Below are 21,329 nucleotides of genomic sequence, written 5' to 3'. Positions count from 1 at the left end.
GAAGTACCAAATGGCAGTTACAGAATAGTCACTGGGATATAAAGTACAGCATAGGGAATACAGCCAATTGTATTGTAATAAGTAATGCATGGTGACGCTTGGGTACGAGGTTCATTGGGATGATGACTTAATAATTACATAATGTCTAATCACTGAAATTAATATAATATCGAATGTTAATTGGAATTGAAAAAGAGATTTAAAAAAATAAAAAATAAAAAAAAAAAGCAACTGATGGGAAACCAGCGTGTATTCCAACGTCCTTTATTTAACTCTGCCCGGCAGGCCGTGACTGGCTCAGAGTCCTGGTGGCCCTTTCTCACCTGCTGTCCTTTTGTCTTTTAATATCATCCAGCTGGCCTTGCAGGAGCCAGTTTTTCTCTCTCAACTGCTCACCTTCCAAGCGTAGGTTTTCCATTTCGCTCAACTGCTCCTAATAACACATGAAATTCCTTTTCAGAAAACGCATGATCATAAGCACTATTTTGCTCTCCCGGGCCATGACTGAGACGGGCACTTCGCTCTTAAACTTCTGCGCACACAGCACTTCCTTGGATGACAGTGGATGAAAAGTTGACTGTGACAAGCTCTTGGGGGCCTGAACTGGATGCAGGCTCATACCCAGTATCTTAAACATAGTCTCTGATCAGTATCACTGACTCATTAAAATTCCTTAAGAAAAGACAAGAAATTCTATACTTTGGCCAATGTTCTATTTGATTCTATTTACTAGATAGACTCTATTTAAATACTTAATTGGAGCACGCCCACGCCTTTTCCCCACTGGGATGCATCACCTAAACTCTAAGGGACCACAGACTTGAAACGGGGGAGCAATGGGACAGGGACACTCATCCCCAACTAACGCCCTGGGCCTGTTCCCGAGGCCCCTTTCCTCTGACTCTCCAGTGAGCTACAGCAGCCCCACCCGGGCTCTCTCCTGTTGCTTCTTCTATCTGAAGCCTTTCCTTGTTTCAACTATCATAGACAAAAGCTATCTCTATAATACATAAAGAATGCCCCAAACCAATAAGAAAAAGCTTGACAATAGAAAAATGGTATGACAGAAATAACAGAAACAGAAAAACACAAGGTGCCTTGGCCGGTTTGGTTCAGTGGATAGAGCATCGGCTGCGGACTGAAAGTTCCCGGGTTCGATTCCGGTCAAGGGCATGTACCTTGGTTGTGGGCACATCCCCATTAAGGGATGTACAGGAGGCAGCTGATCTGTGTCTCTCTCTTCGATGTTTCTAACTCTCTCTCCCTCTCCCTTCCTCTCTGTAAAAAATCAATAAAATATATTTAAAAAAAAGAAAAAGAAAAACACAAGGTGTTCAATCCTACTAACAAGAAAAATACAAACTTAAAACCACGAGATAACATGCTTTAGCTACCAAAATGGCAAAAATCTAAAGTCAGACAGCACTGTGATGAGTAGTTGGTGCAGCCTGTGCGATGACATCATCATATCAAAACCGAAGGGCAGGGAGACAATGTTCAGACACGGTTACAGCCGCACAGAAAGCTCCAAAAAACCAGTAAGGAACCAGCTACATCGGGAGCCTCCAGAACAGCAGACGAGTAACTTGGAGTCAGGTGAGAGGAAGACTATTCTGCTGACCTTAAGTTCTGTGCCTTTGAATTTTGTATTCTCAGGAACCATGAAAGACACTATTTAGTTAAAAACATCAAAGCTAACGGAAACTATTACCCAGTTACCTTCATTCTGAGGATTTCAGCATTTTTGATTTCTCTGTCTTCATCTAGCTTTGTTACAAGGTGTTGCAAAGAAATCTTAGAGGCTCGTCCATCTTCTATCTCTTGTTCTTGTGTTTCCAGGAGTTTTGCCAAATGTGTTTGAAAATGAGGTGGTGTTTTAGGACTCTAAAACAAAATGAAATTCCATCCAAACACCTGATTAAGTATGTTATAAAGATTTCATATTAAATGTACATGCCAGGCATGTAAAAAATAGGCTAGTTAGCTTGTTATTCTAAATCCTGTCTAACTAAAACATGTAAAACAGGGGTACCCTTTTATCAAGTAAAAAGCAGAAAGGGTGTTAGTGAACATCTTTTTCTATGAAGACAAAGCGGTGGTCTCAGTGACTCCCAAACTGGAATCACTCACAAAACCTTGTTCCTCCAGAATCCACTTTCTCTGACAAGCACCTGGGGAAACTCGGCAGCAGAACCCATCACATGCTCCAGTTGCCTCATTTTGAAGTTGTATTCATTCTTCTTCTGTTCTACTTCCTCTTTCTTTAGGTTTAACTGGGAAAATCAACAGGTATAAGGTTACAAGTTAGAAAATAATGGGATCCAAGGTCCAATTAGAACAGCTAATCTCCGCAAGGTATGTGGGAAATAGGCTTTTTACATTTTTTGGGGGGAGGGCGGTAGATTAATAATTTGAAAAGCAGTAATATATTAAAAAAAAAACACACACAACACAGAAATTTTTTAAATGATAAGTTGTCAACTCTGGGACTGCCATTTGTGTGTCTGTATATCTTAGTTACTACTATAATGCTCTCATCTCCCTTTCTCTCATAAATTTAGTTATACTTAAAGAACAACAACACTATGTTTTTAGGTTTCATAAATGATCAAAGAGTCATTTGAGGAAAAATACAAAATATAAGCAGCAGTAGCCAAAAAAGGATGACAATCAGCCATAACCAAGTTCTAACCACGGCTAGAACTTGCTGGCCCGTGTCAAGGGTTGAAGGTAGGCAGTAAGACAGCCAAGCAAATCTGAACCCACAGAGCAGCTGCCAACCACCTCAGCGTCCAGTTAGCCAAGGCAGGGACCTCAACAACACACAGCCTCTCCCCAGGCCCCACCCGGAGCGGCACCTCCCCCTGCAGTCACCTCACGCTGAAGCTCCTGAATCTGGGCCTCCTTCCTGCTCAGCTCCTCCTGGGCGGACTGCAGGAGCGCCGAGTGCTTCTTCGAGGCCTCGGTGAGCTTGTTCAGCTGCTCAGAAGCATGAGCCAGGTCTTCGCAGAGCATATCCCTCTAGTCGGAGAAAATTCCCACAAAAGCAGAATTTTTTAATTGTGGTTCTCCAATAAGGATTTTTAAAAGGTTAAGAGAGTTTTAAATGAGAACTTTATTTTATTTTATTTTTTGCTTGTGTGGTAATCCATTCCAAGACAAACCAAGCAGTTATTATAATATTAATAAACAGGCCTAGAGATCAATATCACAGTAAATTTATATAGTTACCCAATTGAAATTTAACTGTACTCTACTCTCTCTTACCCTCACCCCAGGGTCAGTTAGAGGAACTTACTATGGTGTTAGCACAAATAAATGAAAATAAATCAACTACAATAGATAAAATGTAAAAATGTTACTCATGTCTCTTAATGCCTAACTACCCTGAGGAAAATGACTCTAATTATGTCTTACTCATTTAAAAAAAATCCCCTATTTATTCTACTAATAACCTCCATATACACATATACATATTGACAAATCATAAAGAAAAAAAGGTCATGATGTGTTAACATTACCTCTATATCTTCAGAGATTATCCTCAGCCTCAGGGTTTCTTTCAGATCCAGAATCTCCCCTTCCTGTCTCTTAATCAACACTGTGCCATCTTCTTTGTCAACCAAAGCGGAGTTGTATTTACACTGCAGAAAAGAAGGTTATGATACAAGAGCTGTCTGCTTTATGATTTGTTTTTTTAGATTAAAATAATTTCAGCATGAGTTCAAGTTCGAAGGTGAAGACCATATTAACACAATGAATTCAACCAATACTTGCTGAATTAAGGAACGGAAGAATAAATGCATGGATGGCAAAAGGAGTGAAAAGTCCACAGGTATCAGTGAAAAATCATCTGATCTGGCATCATTATCAGGAGTCTGCGTCAGAAATAAAGGTGGAGGGAAGCAAACTCCGTGTGGGGCAGAGGAGGGGGGAACATTGACCAAAACCCTCACCATGACCCAAGGGAAGAGGCAAGCTCCACTGTTCAACTTAGACACACTCACACTGCACATGAGCATTTCAAGGCTCTGCGGGTTCTGCAAATGCAGATCCTGTTGAGCTGTAACCAGTTTCCAAACCTATGTGCCCACAGAATCTCTTTCCTGTGAGCGAGCATCTGTTAACCTCCTGAGGAATCAATGATGAGTCTCAAGCTCAAATTAACCCACTGCCGGCGACGGGACGTACATTGATGTCCTTCAGCTCTTGCTTCAGGCTGTCTATGGTTTCTGTTTTCTCACGAACCGACGTCCTCAGCTCCTGGATCTGGCTCATGAGGTCAGCGACAACTTCCTGACGAGGACAGAAACGGTACCTTCACACCCAGTGACATTAAGGAGGTCATTTTTAAATGACAGGCTGTTTATCTTTCCTAATGACAACAGAAGTCAGTTTCATTTGAGAATATATGTCACATGACATCACTAATGTTCTCAATGTATACTATAATGGGTCTCATACCATCTTATTTAATCGCTTGTTTTGGTGTTATGAATAACAGTAGACACATAAGGAATTTATAACTAATTTTCTACTTGGACATACATATTATGTTTACTATGGGGATTTCAGAATTTGTATCATGGACTGATAATCAAAAAGAAAGGGCCACGCTAACAGTTAAAAGGGACAGGATGTGTTTTAGAAACTGCCATCAAGAGAAACAGAACAGTTTGCACTTGAAGTTATATGGAAAATTAACTTAAATAAAATATCTCATTCTCTAGTAACCATGGAAGATACACAAGGCACAGGTCGTACAGAAATGCTAGCTACCAGCCACCTTGCCAGCAGGAGCCTGGAAGGTTAAAGCAACATTTATGAAGAAAATACAGAGGGATGTAGCTTCAACCGCCTCCCACCTTGTCAGCATCTCTAGACTTCTCCAGAGAACTGATGATTTTCTCAGTAGCACATAAACTCTCTTCCAGTTTCTGTACTTTTGCCATCTGTGGGGGAAATAAATCTTTTTAGAAAAAGAATTAAATCACACAGTTAACCACACATATATTTTCTAAAAGTTGAAGCCCTGGCCAGGTGACTCAGTTGGTTAGAGCACTTTCCCAATACTACCAAGGCTATGGGTTCAATCCTCAGCCAGGGCACATGTAACAATCAACCAATGTATACACAGTAAGGGGACAACAAATCAATGTTCCTCTTTTTCTTCCTTTCTCTATAAAATCAGTGATAAAACAAAAAAAATTTTTTTTTAAACTTAAAAGCTGCTTTTCGTATAAATAGTGCACAGGAGTATTACTTGAAAAACAATGACTTGGGTTAAAAGACAATGATTTTGTGGTCTCTATCAGGAGGCCACTAAAAAATTATTATAATGGTCATCTGGGAGTTAGAAAAATTGAGTTCAGAAATAATACAAGCAATCAAACACTCCATCTTTTTATTACCAATTTTCAACATAGGAAAGCCAAGACACTCTTTCGACATCAGGAAAAATGACAAAGCTCCAATTTTAGAGTCAGAGTCAAGACACTTACCTGCTGCTCACACTTGACCATCTCCTTCTGTTTCTCCTGACGCACAGCCTCAAGAACATCTAAGATTTCTCTGGAAGAGAAGAGTTCTTTTACAATGACTTCACGCAACGAATACAGGAAATGACTCTATTTGTACAGGAGGTTCACTGCAATGCAACTAAACATTATTAGGCATAAACTTGGTGTTAGGAGTTATATTCCAGTACAAATCAGAAATTTGAACCTATCTCTTCAACAATTATTGAATGAAAGCCCATTTTTATACAACAGATTATTTTTTTCGAAGTACTTTGAGACCCCCAAACATAACATATAACATCTAGTATCTGTTTATTACCCAACTCTCTGCACTAGAATATAAAATTCATGAGGATGGGTACATTTTGTTCTGTCTTATCTTTGCATGGCGTTTGCCAGAATCGAGACTGGCTTGTGGATATCACTGAATGTGTAAATGAATGACTAAATGTTACTGTTTCCCAACCAGATGTGCGGATCCACTAGATGTTTTCATCACTGTATAGCAGGGCCTAGAAGAGACTCTGTCTCATAATAAGAACTCTATAAGCAGCTGCTGAATAAACAAATACAGATTCTTCTCATTAGAGTAATAATTATCGGATTGGCTGAGGCCAAGGGACTGACAGAGATCATCAAAGAAAAGAACTTGGAGAGAAAGGGAAGAAAGACAGTAGCATTCATATTAAAGTACCAGGAGAAAAAAAAGAGGATGAAGAAAGTAGTACAGACAGAAATGAAAATCAATCCCCACCTTCCAATAATAAATACTGTGATTTATTAACAAAAAGCCCCAAGTTCTGATCACTACTATTCATTTAAAAGTATTGAATGTTCTAAAAATTAAGTTTCTCTACATAGCCATTTATACAAAAACATGATATTCATTTTGGGAATGCTTTAGAAAAAATACAGGGCATTTTCAATTAAGAAAAACAAGACAAAGAATGCGGTAATAAATGACATTCTAGTTAAATAATGGAAAATATAAATAGCACTCACTTAGAACTGTTTTCTTTATCTTCTTCAAATTGTAATAATAATTTGTTATTGCGTTCTTTTTCTGTCTCAAAAAGCTCCATCAAATTCTAAAAGACAACGTGACATTAGATTTGTTACTGTTACTAGCCACTCGGAGTCAACAAACACACCAAGTGCCTTCTTTAGGAAGAGGTTTAAACAGTGCTTGCCCTGAGCTCCAGTGAGCAGTCACATGTCCAGGACAAAGTCAGGAATCATCAATACCCTTCACTTACATTCATATCCGATTTCAGAGCCTCATTTTCTTTTTTGCAGCTATGGAGCTTTTTTGAAAGTTGGTCAATTTCAAACTTCATTACTTCTTGTAAGTTTTCATAGGCATCCTGCAGACAGGCTTTGCTCTCAAGAAGCTTTTCATTCTCTAATCTTTATCAGGAAAACATTTTTACAATGGTGAATACAAATTAATTTGTTCAGAGTATCTGCAGTTCAACTTATCCCAGCTACAGATCTTTCCCAATTTACACAAGCTTCGACTGGTGTAAGGCTCAAAGACGTGTGTAAAATATCCATGATGCACACAAACACCAGACAGATTCAACCACAGCACAGAGATGGAAAAGAGAGTTAGCCTGGAGCCACCTTATTCCTCCTTTAGGAGGTCCAGACCTAACCCTCACAGAACCTAGGGACTGGCCATTAATTTAATTTAGTTGATAGTTCCACTCCATTCATCAGATGGTCTCCAAACTCTACAAAGATTTTTCAAGATGGGAAACGTGGTTGCAATCTGAGCAAGAGTGTAGTGTAAACTCCTTGGCGAGAACTATCTTTTCATTCACATGACTATTATTTACTAGAGGCCCGGTGCACAAATTTGTGCACGGGTGGGGTCAGACCCACGATTGGGGCCCATCGGGCTGGGCTGGCCTGGGGGAGAGGCTGCAGGCGGTTGACCAGCTGACTCCATCCCCTGGTTACACTCACGGTCAAGATGACAATTTGTTTATTAGCCTTTTATTATATAGGATTGCTTTTTTTGGGTTTCATCCTCTGATTCTGCTCCCTGACATAGTGGGAACACACCCAAACATCCAGAGCTCAGCCAAGTAGAGGTAAACAATGAACCTGACCCACAGGCCCCCCCTGCTTTTACATACAGGTTATTAGACAAGGATCTACCTGCTTTACTAACTGAAAGCAGAGCAGAAGCAGCAAATTGCAAAGTGGTAAAAATCAGTTGCTAAAGATAGGTGTATAGACAATAGAAGGTAGGGAGAGGGAAGATATGTATTTACAATATTATACAAAATTATTATACAAAATATATTATACAAAATTCTTTGTATAATAAAGCAGGCAAATTAATTCCAGAAACACATAGCAAGGTTGTGCTGTTTCATGTAGGGAAGGTGCCATGAGCAAGCTTAAGCAGCCCAGTGAGTGATGTACTCAGTGTTAAACCTGAGGCATTCGGAACAACTAATTTATGTCCAATTTAAAAAGCAAGGAAGAACTTGACATTTTTAATACATAATCTGTAATAATTAAAGCATAATATGCTAATTAGACCAGATGTCCTTCCAGACGAAGCTGGGGCTGCAAAGGAAGCCTGGGTCCCAGGTGCCAGAGGGAAGCCGGTGCCAGCAGCTGGGGGAAGGAAGGCCTACTCTTGCATGAATTTTGTGCATCGGGCCTCTAGTTTAAAGACACATACACATGTAGCCAAATATAGTGGATTCTTAACATTTTAGATCTAGTTCAACTCTGACATGTAAACATGAGGAAATGAAGATCCAATAATATTAGTGGAGTGATTAGTTTATGAGACAGCCAAGATCAGACAGTGATCCCAGTGTTAAAAACAAATGCCAGGAGTGAGAAGAAATAATGGTGCACCCGAGGATAAATGGCCTCCACTGGCAGCCCTAGCATTGGGGAAACAGTGCAGGGTGGTAGAGGTTGTGCTGACTCCGTAGTGCCCTCTAGAGGGAAGAAGGGACTCCCAGGGCAGCTGCTAGCCACCATGGAGTAATGTGGGCCCCAGGCCACCAAACTGTCTGGTTTTTAAGAGGATGCTGAAATATGGATTTTTATAAGAAATTTCTCATTTTAAAAAACACTCTGCTAATATTTTTAAAAACCTAATTGGCTAGGCCCAATGAAAACATGTCTAGAGTTGATTTGGCCTGCAGATCTCGTTTTTTTCTTCTATTTTAACTCCTTGTCATATGTTCAGAAAACACTCAAGAGCTACAGATTTTAACTTTGCAACTTCTGTAAAAATTAAATTCAAGGTTGTCTATTAGAAGGTTTCTAGATTGAGTGGTCACACTCATATCACCCTCACAGCATCACATTCAAAATGTCCATTATTAAATTACTGCCATAGACCCAGGAGACATGTTTTAGAAAAGAATGAGATTAGCAAGGAAAAAAACACACCAATGAAAACAAACAATTCACATCCTAGATTGCTTTGTTTCTAGGCTCTCAGCACTTGAATAACCAGCCAGCCCCTGGGAGTTAATTTGGACAGTTGTGACAACTACCGATTTGATTTGGTCTCCCTTGTCCTGCCTCTTCTTCTCACAAGAGCATACCTTTCCCTCTGGAATAGACACATCACCTTCTTTGGGCAATATGAGCTCACACCCTCACCTAAGTGACTGGTCCAAAGGTAAGCAGATGACTCAAGAAAGACCAATTCCAATTCTCCCTGGGATTGACAGGCAGTGGCTGAGACAGAGGATTCCCTCACAGTTGTTAATGTAGGAAACAGAGTATGGAGCAGTGAGGCCATCTGTTCCCGGACACACAGAGAAAGGCCCTCAACAGGATAGAATGAGGGTAAAGCAGAAGGAAGCAGAGCAGGGTCTGAAGAGGGAGAGATGAAAAGCAGAAGAGACAGAAAAATGCAACGTGACAACACTGTGTGAAACACATTCACTTCTGAGCCTTCCCAATACTCTGAACCAATCAATTAACGTTTAGTTTATTCAACTGGTTTGAGTTGGATTTACAGCATGTGCACTTCAAGGAGCCCTGGGTTCCAGGCCAATCATAATAAAACAACTCTACCTGACATTGTCCAGCTGGAGCTGGACATGCACGTGTTTTTCAGAAAGGCTACTGAGTTCCTGCTCCTGAGCCTCTTTGTATGAACCGTACTCCATCTTCACCGAAGACAGCTCCTTGTCGGCTGAATGAAGCACTACTCGCAGGTCATGGACCTCACTTTTCAAAACTGAAAGACAAACAAAACAAATCCTCAACAGGCTTCTCTACACATAATTTTTTACAAAGTAGGCAAATGTAATAGTTAGTTTCACACAATCAGTAAAAAAAGGTTGGTGTTGAACAGCTACTGGTAAGTGGTAGATACCTAGAAAAAGTTTCTATTTTCACCCTCTCCTTTGTTTATGGTTTTTTGGTATATTTCTACCAAACAAAGGAAGAATTAACATCTGTCTGTCCCTTCACTTATTTTTGACATTTAAAATGTGCATCAAAATTTTTTATATTATAAGAAAAAAAAAATCAAGATATTTAACATATTTTAAGTGACCTAATCCTACTTATTGAAAAACTCTTGGAAATGTGCCAGAACGTTCTCAAATGAGTTAAACATGTCTGGTCTTCTTCTTCTTCTTTTTTTTTTTAAATATATTTTATTGATTTTTTACAGAGAGGAAGGGAGAGAGATAGAGAGCTAGAAATGTCGATGAGAGAGAAACATAGATTAGCTGCCTCCTGCACACCCCCTACTGGGGATGTGCCCACAACCAATGTACATGCCCTTGACCGGAATCGAACCTGGGACCTTTCAATCCGCAGACCGACGCTCTACCACTGAGCCAAACCGGCTTCGGCATGTCTGGTCTTCTAAGGGAACTGCAATTGGAAGTAAAATTAGGTAACTTCTTAGGTAAAAAAAAAACTGAATGGCTGTTTTTGTTTGACATTATTACAAAATACTGCAAATACTTTAATAAAAGGAGACGTAAACTGAAAACAACAAACTGGGAATCAAATGATACTCCCACATCTATGAATATATGACAACATATGATTTACGCTTTATTTCATCACTATTAAAACATTGTTCACATCCGTAAGTGAAAAAAATAAATGGTTAATAAAAAATATTATTCATCTTATAAATTCAAGACAATTCATTTTCAAATCAGCATTAAAACTTAAAAAGCCCAGCCGGCCAGTGTGGCTCAGGGATTGAGTATCAACACAGGAACGAGGACATCAGGGTTTGATTCAGGTCAGTGCACATGTCAGAGTTGCGGACTTGATCCCCAGTGTGGGGTGTGCAGGAGGCAGCTGATCAATAACTCTCTCATCATTATGTTTCTATCTCTCTCTGAAATCAATAAAAATATATTAAAAAAAGATTTATGATATGAATAGAAAGGTACTGAGTTCTAGTATTCAGATTAGAAAGCTCCCAGCTGGCCACACTTACAGTCATTCTTAGTCTGAGTGTCCCGAAGCTGCTTTTCAAGGGCACTCAATTGTGAGAGATGCTCTTGCTGCTGTTTGGTCCAATCCATTCTCTCTGATGAGAAAAGCTGAGGGAAAGAAATCAATTTACTGGAAAAGGCATAGTGGCATGATGAGACATACTCCAAACAATTACCTTGTTTTTAAATTGTTTTAAAGTCTCTGACCAGAAGGAAATTGGCCTGTTCCCTTCAATTACAGTGAGGATGCCCAACAAAGGAAAGGATCCCTGCAGGCACCTGAACCATCATCCCACTGGGCATACAGAAAGAGATCCAGGGGCCCTGCAGACGAAGAGGGCCAGAGCTGTGTGTGTGTATGTGTGTGTGTGTGTGTGTCTCCTTATCAGAGCAGTATGCGAAGCAACAAAGTAGAGAAAACAACTCAAATCAGTCTTGACTGGGGCTTTGTGAGTCCGATTCTTCCTGTGAGACTCTGATTCCCACATTTCTGAGGCCGCACTCTGGTCTCACCTCCTGCATCTGTGTAGAATGATGCTCCAGTTTGTCAATGCGCTGCTGAAGCTTCAGGTTTTTATGCTCCTCTTCATCCAACTTGACCTGGAGGGTACTCATTTGCTCCTGCAACACAGAAACTCCGGCTGTCAAAGAGTCTTTTAATGAAAATCTTAATCCACCATTTCTTCTGTGTTAAAAAACAAAATTCAGCCGGGACTGGTTTGGCTCAATGGATAGAGCGTCGGCTTGGGGACTGAAGGGTCCCGGGTTCGATTCCAGTCAAGGGCATGTACCTTGGTTGCGGGCATATCCCCAGTGGGGAGTGTGCAAGAGGCAGCTGATCGATGACTCTCTCTCATCGATGTTTCTAACTCTCTATCTCTCTCCCTTCCTCTCTGTATAAAATCAATAAAATATATTTAAAAAAAAAAAAAATTCAAAACCTTATATGGACAAAGGTATCAAAGGCCAGTTTGGAACCAGAAAACAATTTCAAAAGATTACAGTAATGATTTCTCATACGCATATTTGACAAAATAAACTTCATATTGAAAGCCATCAAAAGGGATAAATTCAAAATTACACTTGTGGTCCGTTAAAGTAGATAATTTGAAACACATAGGAAAAGAAGTGGTTAAATTAAAATTGAGGATTAAGCCACAGAACCAGCTTGAGATTTCTGAGATTTCGTGGAGCTACATAGAGTGACTTCACCAGAAAGGCCTCCATGCTAGGAAAGGGCAAATTTTGAAATCTGGGGTGGTCTGGCTCACTCTAAGTTTTACTTGACAGTGGAAAAACTTAAAAACATAATGAAATCACCAGAATTCTGAGATAAACAAATTTTATGTTATTTCAAATATACCAAAAGTGGTCTAAAATGTCATCTAAAATATGATTCTTTCAACTATTTTAACTTTCTTTAGCAGATACAGCACTGTGCCATATAAACAAATCAGTTTGGAATCTGAATCTAGTGGCAAACTGGTCTCTCTACATATAAGAGAACCAAAGCCACAAGACATTGGAAAATGACTTGCTAAACACTGCAGTGAATGAAAAGAAAAAGAACAGTCAGGTTTCTAACCCATACTTAAGAAGACAGTAAACAGTTTTGAACATTGAAAATTATAGTTAAAAAGTCAGGTAGATTTGTTTCGTTATGGTTGGCCTGGAAACCAGCACACGCTGTAAATCCAACTCAAACTAGCTGAACAAACTAGTTAGTTTATTGGCTCAGAGTATCAGGAAGGCTCAAAGTGATTGTGACTTCAGGGACACACTATAATGTGAGTTTTGATGATTTTCATTATGAAGTTTATTTTGTCAAATATGAGTATGAAAAATCATTACTGTAGACATGTCTAACTCAGTTGAGAAAGTTCTGGCACATTTCCAAGAGGTTTTCAGTAAGTAGGATTGGGTCACTTGCTAAACATTGCAGTGAATTAAAAGAATAACAACAGTCTGTTTTCTAAGCCAGGGGTCTTTACCCACCCATACTTAAGAAGGTAGTAAAGAGTTTTTGCACATTGAAAATTATAGTTAAAATGATAAAGGAATGTGTTTAAATGAATGTCTCATTGTTTATTTTTTCTAAAACTAAACATTACCTGTACCATCCTAAGCTCTTCAGAAATGGCTTCAAAAGCTTGTTCATTCATCTCAGGTGGAATTGGCTCATTTAAGATATCATTATCTAATTTGCTAGAATTCTGAGTGTATGGAGATCCCAAGCTCCCTGTTTCAGGGCTTAATTTTGATCCTGGTCGAGGCCAAATTTGATAAACCTTGGTTGGTGTAGTTATAATCTGCAGCAAAAAGTGATTATGGAAAAGAACATTAGCACACATGAAAAAAATAATTGTGTAAACAGAGAAGATAAACTTGAAATTCTATTCATGAAAGGAAAGAAAAAGGATCCCTTAAAGCAGTGGTTCTCAACCTTTTTAATGCTACAACCCTTTAATACAGTTCCACATGTTGTGATGACTCCCAAACATAAAATTATTTTTGTTGCTACTTCATAACTGTAATTTTGCTCCTGTTAATGAATCGTAATGTATATATTTTTGTTTTCTGATGGTCTTAGGCTCTACAGCAGCAGTTTGCACAGAAATGCCCAAGTAGACACAAATAATCTATCAATTTAATGCAGACTTAAGCAAAATTCTAAAAATGAAACTTGATAGGCAGATTCCAAACTTCATACAAATAAATGTGTAAGAAGACAAAAGGTGAACAAATTGGGAACACTTACCTGGCCAATATAAAAATATATTATAAGGCTATCGTTGTTTAAAAAGTGTATTCTTAGCATATGAAGTCAAATAGATCATTGGAAGAAAACACAAAGTTAGGAAATAGAATGATTTATATGTGTAAAGTTCAAATTAGTGAAAAAACATAGACTATTAACAAAGTTAAATCCCTATCCCATATCACTCAAAAATAAAACAGCAGCCCAAGCAGGTTTGGCTCAGTGGAGAGAGCGTTGGCCTGCGGACTGAAAGGTCCTAGGTTCGATTCCGGTCAAAGGCACATGCCCAGGTTGCAGGGTCAATACCTAGTAGGGTTTGTGCTAGAGGCAGCCAATCAATGATTCTCATCATTGATGTTTCTATCTCTCTCTCCCACTCCCTTCCTCTATATCAATAAAAAAATATATATATTAAAAAAACCTAAAATTAGCAGATGCATTAAATAGTTCAACATAAAAAGAAAATTATTAAAGTAGTAAAAGTAGAATATACTCATGGTTTTGACATTGTCTGGGCCTTTAAAAATGAATAAGTCACACAGATAAAGAATCAATAAACTGTGTATCAAATTTTTAAAATTTCTGTATGACAAAAGCATCACATGTGAAGATGAAAGGCAGGGAACATGATGGCAAAAAATATTGGCATTAAGTATAAGAAACAAGATTAACTCATAAAAACTACAAATCAAGTAGTGGGAAAATGGGCTCTTTTTTTCATAGAAAAGGGCAAACGGCCAATGAACACAGGAAGAGGTGTGACCCCACCAGAAAGGAGGGGAATAAAAATTAAAACCTTAACTAGATACCATTTTTCACCCACCGGACTGTCAACCATTAAAGAGCTGACAGTGCCCGTTCTACGCAGGACAATGCCAGCTCCCCACCTTCCTGGGCAGGCACAGGGCGCAGGGCTGGAGGGGGCAATACAGCAGGTCTGACTCAGGGCTGGGACTTCTCCCTCACAGCCCTGCCCAGAGGACACCTGCACTCAAGCCACCTAAACAAGCCAGGGGTTTGTTTACATGGAGGCCCAGGTTTAAAACAAGGTAAAGTCCTAAGTACGACCCTGTTTCCCCGAAAATAAGACAGTGTCTTATATTAATTTTTCCTCCCAAAGTTGCGCTAGGTCTTATTTTCAGGGGATGTCTTATCTTTCCATGCGCTAGGTCTTATTTTCGGGGAAACACGGTAGTTAACATGGAAAGTCCCAAGTTATATCCCCGAGGGGGGGGGGGGGGGGCCCACTGCAGAATAACATATGTAGAATAATCCATTTACTTTTAAATGCAAAGCACAACAAAAACCTATGAAATAACTCTACATATCTTTCTCAGAGCATGTATATTTACTATGCAAAACTATTAAGAAAAAGGATTCCCAAACTGATTAACAAATTAGCCCTGGGGATGGGGAGTGAAGGACTAGATTAGACCCATTGGTGGTGGTGCTCAGTAGGAATTTTTTTTTATTTTATTTATTTATTTATTTATTTATTTATTTATTTTTTTATTTTTTTACCGGCCATTGCTGGCGGTCGGTAAGTAGGAATTTTAACCTAAATTTGCATAGATATATATTTACTTTAATCAAGAACAAACTATTCACAAAGTACCAATATAATTAAAAATAAACTAAAAACAAACAACAGAAGATCTGAATTGCTATGCTCTTCTTGGCAAAGTTTTTAATCCCCTCCTCCCCATCAGCTCAGCTGTGAATGGAAGAAGCCGGATGGAGTGGCAATGCTTCTCGCTCTGCAAGTGCCCTGTGCTAAGGGGCTACTGACACACATCATACAACATCTGGCGATATTCTGCAAGTATTTTAAAATCATTTCCTACAGATTTTAAAGACCACAACTTTTAAAAAGCAAACAAAAAAATTCGACCTGTATAAGAAAAAATAGCATTTTCCAGGTTAAATAAATCATAATATAACATTATATTATTGCAGCTGCCAAAACAAACAAACAAACACCAAGACAAACAAAAACAAAAAGGAACATTATTTTGTCCCCTTCAGATATGGGACAAACCTTAAAATATCATTATGTTAAAAAAAATCAAAGTAGAATGATGTGTATTATATGCTGCTTGTATAAAATATGAAAAAGAAAGAAAACGAAAAGCAAAGACTTGGTGACACTGATCGCCTCACAAAGGATCTTATGTAATAAATAATGTCATACATTTGTAGAGGAAGGACAGCAGACGGAAAGAGAATCGTCACTATATACCCTTTGTACCTTTCAAAATTTCAGTCACGTGAGTTACCTATTCAAACAAATAAATAACTTCATTAGATACATATCTCTTTATTGTCAAGTGTAGGATGTATGAGGAACATTGTTTTGTTTTAATCTTAAGTTGGTACAAAAAGCTAAAATCAAGAGTAGCAGCACTTTCTTAACCTTTTGCTTCCCTCAAGTTTTCTTCTTGCTCCTCCATCTCAGTTTTTTCTTTTCTTTTCTTTTTTTTAATGAAGGCTATGGTCATTAAGAGGGAAACCATTCCTGTTTTCCTGGTTTTCCACATTGTTACCCCTGGTCCTTTGTGGTCTTTGTCTTTAGGATTTCTGTTTTTCCACTGCAAGCCTTGAGCACATGTTACATTATATTGTAGCAACAGCTGCCATTTACCAAGATCTACCAGACTGACACTTTGTTCTGTTCCGGTCAAGGGCACATGCCTGGTGGTGGGCTCGGTCCCTAGCAGGGGACAGGCAGAAGGCAGCCAATCAATGGTTGTCTCTCATCACTGATGTTTCTTTCTCTCTCCCTTCCTCTCTGGAATCGATGAAAATATATTTAAAAACAAACAAACAAAAATCCTAAAAAGCAATTAGATTAGGAAACCAAAACAAGAACTTTCCTTTGTTTGTTTATTTTCAGGTCTCTTGGGAGTCCTCCGTGGTGCATTCTTTCCTCACCCCTCCTCAGAACACCGGGTTACCTGCCTGCAGGGAGATAATCTGTGCCGACGCCATTACTAACACAGCGAGACAGCGGGACTGCAGGCTGAAGCAGTGCTTCAGAATACCTACCTTCAGGGTTTCAGCATGAATTTTATTCAGCTGGGAAACTTCTTGCCGCTTGCAGGCTTTTGTTGCTTCCAAAAGGTTTTCGAGATTAAGGTTCGCTTTTTGCAAAGACTGGAGCTCTGATTCTAATTCTAGCTGCCTTCTCCTAATAGATATTATGAAATTGAGTATTTTAGGTAATAAGTAACGTCATACATTTGTAGAGTACTTTATAGTTTATACTTTCACATAACTTCATTGTTCTCTCTTTAAATCAGAGATATTCTTAGATTATTACCTTCATTTTCCAATCGGTTGAAATACAGCTCAGAGATTAATTACTGCTTAAGGTGTTCAACTAGTAAATGGCAGAGCACCAATTCAAAAGCCCAAACGGCCCTGGCCGGAGTGGCTCAGTTCACTGGGAGTCTTTATCCTGTGCAATGCAAGGTTCTTAGTTCAATGGCCGGTTCTTTAGGTGGTGGGCTCGATCCCCAGTAGGTAGGGGGCATGCAGGAGGCAGCCAATCAATATTGTTTCACATCAATGTTTCTCTCTCCCTCTCCCTTCCATTCTCTCTAAAAATCAATAAAAACATCTTTTAAAAAATAAATACAAGAGCAATATCTATTCTTTAACCCTTTGCACTCCGAACCATTCTGGACATTGGCTACCAGCTACTCGACGCTACTTTGCGGCGGACACGTGCGTTGAATTAACTCAATTCCCCGTAATCACTAATAAACTGCAATGTCCCCCCTGAGAGGGGACATCCGAGTGATATGCTAGAATTCCGATGTCCCCTGAGAGGGGACAGCAGAGTGCAAAGGGTTAAAAATCTTAAACAACCCATGATGGTTCTATATGTGATGTTATTTTTTAAAATTTCTTTATATTTTATAACAAGGTTAATCTCAATTATAATATGGATTTTTTTTTTAATGCAAAAAGCAACTAGAAAGAATAAGTAACACATCTGAATTTTAAAAATCCAGATTTCAGCCCTGGCTGGTGTGGCTTAGTGGATAGAGCTTTGGCCTACAGACTGAAGGTTCCCAGGTTCGATTCCAGTCAAAGGCATGTACCCTGATTGTGGGCACATCCCCAGTAGGGGTTATGCAGGAGGCAGCTGGTCGATGTTTCTCTCTCATCGATGTTTCTGGCTCTCTATTCCTCACCCTTCCTCTCTGTAAAAAATCAATAAAATATATTTTTTAAAAAAAATCCAGATTTCATTCAAAACAACAGTGATTTAAATGTGGTGGCAAAATATACATTTTACTATATAAATTCAATAGGCACTCATCTCAACATTAAAAAATTCATATATGTCAATTATACCTCAATTTACTAAACAAGTAAAAACAAAACTAGAAACAGCCCTTTTCCCTCATGTCAAAACAAGTTAGTTGCTCTATAAGAACTGTTAAAGTAAAATGCTCAATTAAATAAATGGTCAATGTCAAACCCTCAAACAAATCAACACTAAAAGATATGAAAATAGGCAAGCATGAATGTGTATCTATACTTCACCTCGTTAGTTCTTTGAATTCTTCATACTCTTGCTTTGAGTTATTCAGTTCTGTCTGCATTTGCAGGAGTTGTGCTTTTAGCTTCTCAGAGTTTGCTAATGAGCATGGCTCTTTTGCAACTTTAGGAGAGAATCCTTGCTGACCTGATAATAAGGAAACAACTTGGTTTTTGAAAGACAAAAATAGTAGAAAACATTTTCTAAGTTCTCTGCCATATATCCATTTTGAAGCACAAGGAGGAAAAAATGAGAAATGGGCTGGAAGATGGACCCTAAAATACAAGAGCGTATAACTCAACAGGAAACATAAGACACAACACAGTATGGCCAAGAGTATTAGAGGTTTTTTTGAGAAGCTGAGAAGCCCAGGATGGGACGGGGCAGCTTTAAGACAAGAAGCAGAGCCAGCAAGGACTGAAGTACAACCCACATAATGCTGGAGGGAGAGGCATCGCTGGGGAGTCTGGCAGGAATTAGTACAAGCGCCTAACGTTAACAGTCAATTAATTTTAGGAAAGGAAACAAATAGCAAAGGCAGCAAGATGAAAGAACTTGGTATCACCAAACAGAAAGAAAAGGTCAATTTTCAGGGATTCTTAGAAGACTGGAAATGTTGACTTTCAGTGGGGAAATACCATGTAACAGTTCTTGAGACGGTGGTTTCTGTTTTGAAGATGGTGAGGTCCAGAAATTACCATTATTATCTTTCAAAGGTACTAGGCCACAGTATGGATTGAGGTAAAAATGGCCAACAAAATAGAGGGCATTAAAGGGAGAAATAGTTGAAATAATACAGAAAACCTGATTTTTATAGCATCTAAAATCTTAGCCTCTCCATAACCCAAATACTGAGAATTTTATTCTCTTATGAAGTCATAAAAAGAATGGAAGAAGGCTTGGGAAAGGTCATTTTGGAAAAAAAGAAAACACGCTTCTTTATGAGTGCAGAATGATACAATCAAAACGTTCTCAATTTCAACCTTAACAGAAACAAAGACTGCGACAGGGTATAATCAAAGACCATAAAACTATTCACTTTAAAATGGAGCAACCACAGACCGTCCTACCAAATTCCAGAGTACGAGTACCAATAGCTGCCACACCTATAAATAAAAGGTATTGCTAAATAAATCACCTTCACAAAAGTAAAGTAAATGTGTGGAAATAGCCCAGCAGGATGGCCCAGCAGTTGAGTGTTGAACCATGAACCAAGAGTTTACTGGTTCAATTCTTGGTCATGCACGAAGCAACCCATCAATGTGTTTCTCTCACATCAATATTTCTCTGTCTTTCCCTCTTACTTCCACTCTCTTTAAAATCAATGGAAAAATATCCTCGGGTGAGAATTTACAAAAATAAAAGTAAACTTGTGGGAATAATATATAACTAACAGAATGCACACTAGCAAGCATGACCAGCAACCATGACACCAGGACCAAAACTCTGCTGAGTCTGATCATGAGATATCTCTCACCATAGGGTCTGTAATCAGGCAAGTAAACATTTCAATTCTATACTAATCCATATTGTGCTTAAACATTTGTCATTTCAAATAGTTAAAACAGAAAAGCTCTATTTCATAAAAATTAAACATAATATCCAATCAATCTTTTATAGATAAAACAAAGATATCTCTTGCCCTGGCTGGGTAGCTCAGTTGGTTAGAGCATTGCCCCCATATGCCAAAGTTGTGGGTTTGATCCCTGCTCAGGGCACATACAAGAATTGACCAATCAATGCATAAAAAGGTGGAACAAATTGATGTTTATCTCCCCTCTCCCAATCAATAAATTAAAAACAAAAACAAAAATATATAGTGGGTGGTTCCTTGCTACATCTACTATCCTACCTAATTTACTACTCTGTGATTTTTGAGATAAAGGTTAGAAAATGACTTTTGATTAACGTAAAAGAAATATCAATAGTATGTATACGAGAAATTAGCACACCAGGTCTAAAGGCAATATAAAAGCCCTTTAAAACAGCCCCCACACCAACAAGACATGTATACAACAGTCACTTCTTACTTTTGTCGTTTTTCTCTGTGCCAGATATTTGTAGGAAAGCTTTCTCTAGCTTTGCCACGTTCTGCGCATCCACCTCTTGGGCTCTTCTCACAGACTCTAATAATCTCAGTCTTCTGTTCTCCTCCCTGAGGGAGTGATTTTCCATAGCATATTTGGCAACTCTGGGGTGGTGCTCAATCTGTATGACACAGAAGGATTACAGACTTAGCCCTAGCTGGTTTGGCTCAGTGGATAGAGCATCGGCCTGCAAACTGAGGGGCTCCGGGTTCCATTCCGGTCAAGGGCACATGCCCAGGTTGCGGGCTTGGTCCCCAGTGAGGGGGCATGCAGGAGGCAGCCGATCAATGATTCTCTCACCACTGATGCTTCTCTCTCTCCCTCCCTCTCCCTTCCTCTTTGAAGTCAATAAAAATATATTTTTAAAAAACTAGACAAAAAGGATTGCAGACTTATGTTTGTACAAACATGTCCTTAATGAACTAGTCTTTCTGAAAAGCTGGTAGAAAACAGTATGAACTGCTGGTGGTAGCCTGCTGCGACCACCGTGGGAAGCAACGTGGCACCTGTGATCCCGGAGTGAATGTGTGCGTGTCCTACAACTCTGTGTTCTCGGGTTAGGTCTGCACCCTTGAAACTTTCAGCCAGGCCCCTAGGAAATAAGCATAGGGTGTACATCATGGCAAATTTTTCATGCAAAGGAGCTTACTCATATTCATTATACAAAGCAAAGAATAACGAAACTACTGACCAGGTCTGAGTGACCTCCAAGATGCACTATGTGAAAAAGGCAAGGTGCGGAACAGTGTGCATGGTGAGCTGCATTTTGCACAAAAAAGGAGAAAAGTGAAAATATCTGTGTTGGTTTGAATAGGCATAAAACCCCTGGAAAGATACACAAAGCTGGAAACCAATTATCTTTGATTTTTAAAGAAGGGTCTGTATTAACTACCCATGCTTCCCAGGCAAAAGGAAAAGCAAAAACAAAAGAAACCTGAAAAGCTGAACTGCAAAGACTGC

General features: G+C 39.0%; 1 protein-coding gene across 2 annotated transcripts in view; it reads right to left on the bottom strand.

Annotated features, from left to right (window-relative positions):
* The window catches only part of KIF15 (kinesin family member 15), a 45,330-nt gene that overhangs the window by 5,705 nt on the left and 18,296 nt on the right, over positions 1-21,329 (bottom strand). For both annotated transcript variants that reach the window (XM_045579480.1, XM_036432036.2), the window contains 17 exons: positions 20,313-20,490; positions 18,288-18,429; positions 16,779-16,920; positions 13,087-13,284; positions 11,489-11,596; positions 10,978-11,083; positions 9,582-9,747; positions 6,776-6,926; positions 6,522-6,607; positions 5,502-5,571; positions 4,866-4,952; positions 4,192-4,296; positions 3,522-3,644; positions 2,875-3,021; positions 2,172-2,273; positions 1,720-1,884; positions 324-433 (listed from right to left, as the gene is read on the bottom strand). In XM_045579480.1, the coding sequence (XP_045435436.1) occupies positions 324-433; positions 1,720-1,884; positions 2,172-2,273; positions 2,875-3,021; positions 3,522-3,644; positions 4,192-4,296; positions 4,866-4,952; positions 5,502-5,571; positions 6,522-6,607; positions 6,776-6,926; positions 9,582-9,747; positions 10,978-11,083; positions 11,489-11,596; positions 13,087-13,284; positions 16,779-16,920; positions 18,288-18,429; positions 20,313-20,490 (2,186 nt within the window). The remainder of the gene's footprint in view (positions 1-323; positions 434-1,719; positions 1,885-2,171; positions 2,274-2,874; positions 3,022-3,521; positions 3,645-4,191; positions 4,297-4,865; positions 4,953-5,501; positions 5,572-6,521; positions 6,608-6,775; positions 6,927-9,581; positions 9,748-10,977; positions 11,084-11,488; positions 11,597-13,086; positions 13,285-16,778; positions 16,921-18,287; positions 18,430-20,312; positions 20,491-21,329) is intronic.

This window comes from Pipistrellus kuhlii, unplaced genomic scaffold, assembly GCF_014108245.1.
Source record: "Pipistrellus kuhlii isolate mPipKuh1 unplaced genomic scaffold, mPipKuh1.p scaffold_m20_p_11, whole genome shotgun sequence".
NCBI lineage: Eukaryota > Metazoa > Chordata > Mammalia > Chiroptera > Vespertilionidae > Pipistrellus > Pipistrellus kuhlii.
The sequence above is the reverse complement of the archived record's forward strand: the minus strand, read 5'-3'. Positions and strand labels throughout refer to the sequence as shown.